Source organism: Sinocyclocheilus anshuiensis, unplaced genomic scaffold (genome assembly GCF_001515605.1).
Source record: "Sinocyclocheilus anshuiensis isolate Anshui unplaced genomic scaffold, SAMN03320099.WGS_v1.1 scaffold507, whole genome shotgun sequence".
NCBI lineage: Eukaryota > Metazoa > Chordata > Actinopteri > Cypriniformes > Cyprinidae > Sinocyclocheilus > Sinocyclocheilus anshuiensis.
Genome location: NW_015551034.1, coordinates 993,304 through 1,000,463, shown reverse-complemented (window position 1 = coordinate 1,000,463; position 7,160 = coordinate 993,304). Strand labels below are relative to the sequence as shown.

The window sequence follows — 7,160 nt, the reverse complement described above, 5'->3', positions numbered from 1 at the left end:
TTTGGAAGACCAAACAAAGTAGTTTCGCTTTCACAACGAAACACACGGCGGGCTTGAGTGAGCGGAGGCCGGAGGCCTTGAGTGAGCGGAGGCGGGCTTGAGTGAGTGGCGGCAGGCGAGCGGGCTTGAGAACGTCGTGGCCGGCGGATTCGACGAAGGAGCGTCCAGCGGGCTTGCGGCAATCACATGTGACGACCCCGGGCTGGACTCTCTTTGCAACTTTACAGATCTTCTTTATGCACCAAGAGCTTGTAACACTCCAAAGAGAAAGGAAAAATTTAAATCGCATCATATGAACCCTTTAAATTTTGTTCTGGAAGTGAACTACTCCTTTAAGAAGACGTGTAATAAGCAAGTCATGTAATAAAGCAAGTCATACATTTATGATGCACCAATGAGATATTTTTGAGGCCCTGTTGTTGTTTGGGGGGAAAAGCTTATTCAGTGCTTCAGCTGTTTAACAATTCTTCAGAAATTCTCCTAAAAACAACAACAGCATATGGGTTTAGAATGACAATGAGCAAATAATGTTTTAAGAGTTAATTACATTTTTGGGGTGAACTGTTTCTTTAAATGTGAAGTATGTGCTGAAAATACTGAATGTGTGAACTTGTAGAACTAAATATGGAAAAGTCCCAAAGTGGAAATGTAAACATGGCTCTTGTGAGGTCTGAACTGTAACAAAATTTCCTAAAAACGCTATGTGAAACTTGTCCTTCATGACCTTCTTAAATCCCAGTCTTGGGTCCTTTGACTTATGGTGCATTCACACCATGTTGTAATTACTAGATTACAACCTAGGATGTGTGTACGCGTATCTGTACATGTCCTCGGACTCGGGATTGTGTGTTTCTGTGGCAAAACTATTAATAGCTAAATAATACGGTGTAATTTTGAGTAATCAATAGACAAAACTGCAATATAGCAAATAATGCAAATGTTAATAAATATTAATAAAAATTCGGAGTTTACAAATTGGAATTACGAGTTCAACGAGGACGTGAACACTTTTTACAAGTCAGTCAATCTCGCAATTATGGTGCTTCCAGCATGAACGCATGTTTAGATTGGGAATTTGGATAATTATGGGGTCAATCATCTCAAATCCCTAAAGTCTCTATTTTCACATAATGAGGTGAAAGTGCTGATCTTGAGGATTTTATCTGATCCAAAGCAACCTGTTTGCCATCAGTATTGAGATTATACATGTTATTGTGCACATCAGTCATCATCTGATTGAAGGAATGTTATGGGTTCAATACAATACTCTGCAATACTCATGTTGATTTCTACAGAAATTTTATTTTGACCTGCCCCTCTTTTTTTCTTTTTAAAAGGCGTTCCTGTAGGACTTAAAATGTCTTAATTTGCCCTCAGTATTTTTGTCGTTTTCCAGTAGAAATATCAAAAAAGCTTAAAAATAACATAGACATTTACATTCAGAGGACATACTGATGCATTGTGTTCCCTTCAATTTATTCCTTGAATTTTCTTTACTTGGTCTTAAAAAGGTCTGAAGTCTTCATTCAAAAATTCACCTTCATAAAACCTGCGGAAGCCCTGTTAAACCAAAAAATGTTAGAAATGTGAAGCTTATATTTTTATTAAAGCACTTAGAGGAATTATTCAGTTAAACCCTGTTTATAATTTGAGCTGTATAGTTGGTAAAATCGTTTTCAGCTGGGATCACTTTTCTGGGTGAATAAACGCCTGATTACAGATTGCCAACGTAATGTCTGTGCTGCACAGATACTTCCATCATGTCTCATTGTGTGCATCATGACAACCAAATTGAAAGATTGGGTACAAGTGATTCTATCATCCTAGTTTCATGCCAGTAGGGTTGAAGCCTTTTGACTCTTTGAGAGCAGTGTGTATGTTAACGTTTACTGCCTGACCCTGTGTATTTCCATTCCAACTGTTTAAAACTGAAAAAGGCACCTTTTTTTTCCCTGGTAATCAACAATGTGCCACAGATATGCTGTTGGTAGAGTTTAACTTTGAATTTGGATCATGTTTTCAACATTTTCTCTTCTTTTCTAGTCATTTTCTGCATATTACAAAGGTGGATTTGAGCAGAAGATGACCAGACGGGAAGCCAGCCTTATTCTCGGGATCAGGTAATTGTGGGCTAAACAAAGCCCTAAATCACTGCAATTCCTCTTACTGAATTCTCTCATTATGAGTTGTCATGGAAGAAAACAAAGGTGTTTTACAGTATATACACATACTGCATCACTGCACTTCCCAGAAGAGCATGCGGTTAAGTCTGGGGGCAATTCTTTTGGTTTGAAGCCGGTCGTCATCTCCTGTCGTCGCGGCTTTGATCCTATTGTCTAATGGGGAAAAGTCTCAGCTGTGTCTCTAACTTTGTAATCTCCTTTTTCAGTAGACCACCCTCCTCGTCCTAGGAGGGTATATTTCTCTAAAAATTTCCCTTCCTTCAACAGAAGTTCACAGGGTCCCACACCAGGTGTGACTCACACCGTGCAGGCATCACATCCTGTGTGGCGGTGCTGGCGTCAAAGCCGAGTGCCTAATTTCTTTGTGTTGTCAATCAAACTGGACTAATGTTTTCATAAAGCTGAACCAGACTGTAAATAATATTTCTTGGATGTAATCAGTATGAACTCGGTCAACCGTATTCACGCTCATAAAACGGTACTGATTTGGGTTAATAGTTTTTGTTATACCCTTCTCATCTGTCTTTAGATTTACTCTGGTGTCTGTCACTCACAGCTGAAATAACTGGCCTCAGTAATGTTACTGTTTGCTTTGATATACTTTGATCTCTCTACACCCATGGTAAATTCAGCTAATTTGTACAGTTATTTGTGCTCTTTAAAGGGATAGATCATCTAAAAATGAACTTTTTATCATTTTTTAAAATAAATTAATACTTTTAGCAAGCAAGGATTCAATAAATTGATCATTAGATTAATATTTCAAGTAGTGCTGTCAAACGATTAATCGCGATTAATCGCATCCAAAATAAAAGTTTTTGTTTGCACAATATATGTATGTGCATGGGCGACAATGCCCCCCGCCCCCTTCCCCCCCCAAATTGTCCATCATGGAATCCCTGATGTCGCCCCGCTGCAGCGCTAAAAAAATACCCTAAAATACCCTCAACGTGTTTTTGCAGCGTTGAGCAATAACCAATCAAAGACATATCTGTTGATTTCTTGAAGGCAATGGCCAATCAGAAACGTTTTGTCAGAATTTACTCACCGCTGAAAGCACCGCAGTTTTTGTGAATCATCTCATGACTAAGTGCAGACGCGATGTAAATAAGAGATTCATTGTGCAGTTTAGAGAGCTTCATTGATTATAACGGAACTTTGTAAGATCGTGATGAACAAAGATGAGTGACGCTTCTTAGTGATAAAGGGAGCACGCTTTGCGCACTTTCTAGGGTATAATCCATTCAGAATTTGTATGAAACTTTTGTTTTTCGGACACATAGGCTACATCCTGCAAAGTTTCGGGAATGACATCCGTATATTTATGTGGGATTCACTCTCGAAATAGCAGTGATTGGCATAATAGGGTTGTCTGGTTTCAAAAATTGTTGTGGATGTATAGGCTATATACAGGAAATAAGGGGCCAAAATTGCACCTTTTAGGGTGCAACAGCTTGTCACTGGAACAGTACCCTTAAAAGGACATATTTGTTCCTTTTTTACCCCTAATAGGTAGGCCTACAAATTATTACCTTAAGGGTACGAATTACTACTCTTAAGGTACTAATATGTACGTTGTACTGCTACGGTGTCAAACTGTTGTACCCCAAAAGGTAAAATTTTGGCCCCTTTTTTTCTGTGTGGCCTGGATGAGTGTGAGATTTCCCGGCCTGAAATTACGTCCCAGTCCAGCCCTGCTGCTCTGTCACTCATCGATAACCTGCCTGTTCTGTCTGAGGGCCGTATACTTAGGCTACCACCGGTACAGCCTGCTCTGAGCATCGTTATGCACACAGACCACGCAAATAAAACTCGTGGCACAGAAAGCATGCGTGCAGTGCGTGCATAACAGTCCGAGTGCATACTTATAGGTCAATAAGAATAAAGCGCAGATATGCTGTTCTGAATGGACGTTGGGAATGGGATATTGTTAGACCGCCCGCTCCCGTTCAATTACACCAGAGTTACCGACCGCTACCGCGTTTTATTCGGAAATTTAATCCCGCGGCGCAAAAAATCTGGTCGGTCCCACGGTTTTCGTGGGAATGCAGACCTCTAGTTCACAGTTTACTAAACGGTGGCAACCTCTTTAAGTTATTCTTGACTTGGATTGACTGCTTTGATGCATTGCAATATGGTAGGGCATTGTTTTGGTGCTTACATCAGATAAAAATTATTTTGCTTTTATTTATTTATTTCATATATATATTTCTTGCCCCCCACACACACATCCAAAGACACACACATCCAGTATATATTTTGAAAATATTTACATGTATTTACATGTTAATATTTATATTCATATAATTTATATTATATATAAATATATTTAATATATAAATATAACATATTTTTCTTAAATATATGCATGTATGTTTGTGTATTTATATATACATAATAAATATACACAGTACAAACACATATTATGTAAACAAAAACTTTTATTTTGGATGCGATTAATCGTTTGACAGCACTAATTTCAAGTAAATTATTTATTATTTTATGTTCATCAAAGAATCTTCATCAAAATATTTTCATCAAAAATATTAAGTAGCACAACACTAATAATAATAAATGTTTCTTGTGCAGCAAATCAGCATAGCATGATTTCTGAAGGATCAAAGACTGGAGTAATGATGCTGCAAATTCAGCTTTGATTCACGGGAAGAAATTACATTTTTAAATATATTCAAATAGAAAACAGTTATTTTAAAGTGTAATAATATTTCACTGTTTTGCTGCATTTTTTTAATCAAATCAGCCTCTTCTTACACTTATTACATTTTTTTTGCAGTCATGTTTGTGTTTTCTGTGATCATCCTTATATACATTGCTGACTTTAAACGCATTTGAGCACACATTTTATTCTCCCGAATGCCACACATATCTGCTGAAGATGCTGACTCTTCCGACAAATGCAGTTTAGCCTGACGGATTCGTCATCACATTCTGGAATCATCCGCGCCGCACAGTGTTTTAATTAGTTTCTCTGGCCCCTCTCAGACGCCCACTCCTGCATATGATTTGAGTCTTTAGAGGAGGGTTTGTAGGACTGAATGCTTGTGTGTAAGCATCAATGTATCTCTTAATCATCACGTCTGGCTATTTTGCTATGACTCAGATCTAAACCCTGACAGATGGAGGCTGGAAAGAAATGTATTTATCTTTTCGGTAAGGAGACAGTGTGAAGCCAAGTGGCCTAAAACCACCTGTCCTCGGACCATAACTCTGCTTTATATAGAAAAAAATATTGAATAAAATTAATAAATACAGGAATTTGAAATTGTATCCTTAAAAGAAACACATATATTATTTTATATTATATTATATTATATTATATTATATTATATTATATTATATTATATTATATTATATTATATTATATTATATTATATTATATTATATTATATTATATTATATTATATTATATTATATTATATTATATTATATTATATTATATTATATTATATTATATTATATTATATTATATTATATTAAGTAATTATGCTTGTATGTGTGAAACAAATTGTTAAGAAGTTTGGGAATACTTAATATACGCAAGATGAGTAGAAAATATTAGTATAAAGCAACACCAGAAAAACAAACTCTTTTAAAACAATCGCAGTTTATTAATTCATTGAAATTTATTTTAAATTTATCAGTATTTATAATACATATCTGCCAATGTTGACATATATGGAAGACTAGGAAGAGACATTTAAAAATAAAATGAAGAAATAAGTCATCGATTTTATTATTCAAACAAAAATTGAAATCACTTTTTACATTGATAAATGTATAGACATTTAAAACGTTCATTTCATTCAAAATTTTAAATGAGAATTTTTAAATTAAATAACGACATTTAAAACGGTTTAAGATAAAAAAAAATTCAATTAAAAAAATTTATTTAAATTGTTTAATCAATGTTTTAATATGTAGTTAAATAAAACGATCAAATAGTAAACTAATAAATCATTTTAAGATGCACAATTTACATTGCATTTAAAAAATGATCAGTTCCTTTTTTGTCGATTTGTCAAATGCTTTTATCCATTTGTCAGATGAATTAAAAATGTTCCAAAAAAAACGTTTTTTCTCTCTCTCTAGTTCTGTTGCCTGTTTTGCCCACTAAATTGGGGATTTTCAGGGGATGTACAGATTGAGTATTTCCGGTTTATGTGTGCAGTGATAGAGACATACATGTTGATGACTAGTCTGGAGGCTTGTAATTAGATTCATACGGCAGTTCACACTGCGGCCACTAGATGGTGGTGTGCTCATTTTCTAAATGTTCTGTTTTCTTGTTTTGCGCAGTCCGACCAGCAGCAAGGCAAAGGTACGGGAAGCCCACAGAAGCATCATGGTCCTAAATCACCCAGATAAAGGTCAGTAGTTCAGGCTGTCATGTTGGGAAGGCTGTGTGTTGATCAATAATTCTCTGACTCAGCTCTCCACATGCAGCCGTAGCTCAGTGTATTGTCTGAGCAGACAGCGGCAGAGACGGGTGTTGATTACATTATTGATTTGAACAGCATTTGTCATTTGTCATAACACACTCTTTAAAGAGCGCTCACATCCCTGAAATGCTGACTTGCTGTAATATAAACCATAAATGAGAACCACACAAAGCAGGACATAATCAAGTGAACCATCACTTCAGCCAGTACTCTAGATTCACAATGTTTAATGTAAGAATTTAAATACAGTTGAAATATGCTGCAGATAACAAGGCGTGCTTTCCATAGAGTCTTTCATTGAAGGAAGAATGACATTGAATTATTTGCATATTCACCAATAATAATAAATGTATTGTATGAGTTGCCCTTACTCTGGAATAAAAAATACGGAGTGTATGTTTACATGTAGTTAAAAGTAGCTGTAGAACATCAGCTCCAGTGGCGCAGATGGATAAGTGCGTGTCATTGGCTTTTTGACGCGATCGACCCGGGTTTGAGCCCGCCTTTTGCCGAACCT

The 7,160-nt window shown here is 36.1% G+C and overlaps 1 protein-coding gene across 1 annotated transcript in view; it reads left to right on the top strand.

Annotated features, from left to right (window-relative positions):
* dnajc15 (DnaJ (Hsp40) homolog, subfamily C, member 15) overlaps positions 1–7,160 on the top strand; it is a 26,978-nt gene that overhangs the window by 10,416 nt on the left and 9,402 nt on the right. Inside the window, exons 4-5 of the mRNA XM_016450824.1 lie at positions 2,044–2,120; positions 6,501–6,571. Of these exons, the coding sequence (XP_016306310.1) occupies positions 2,044–2,120; positions 6,501–6,571 (148 nt within the window). The remainder of the gene's footprint in view (positions 1–2,043; positions 2,121–6,500; positions 6,572–7,160) is intronic.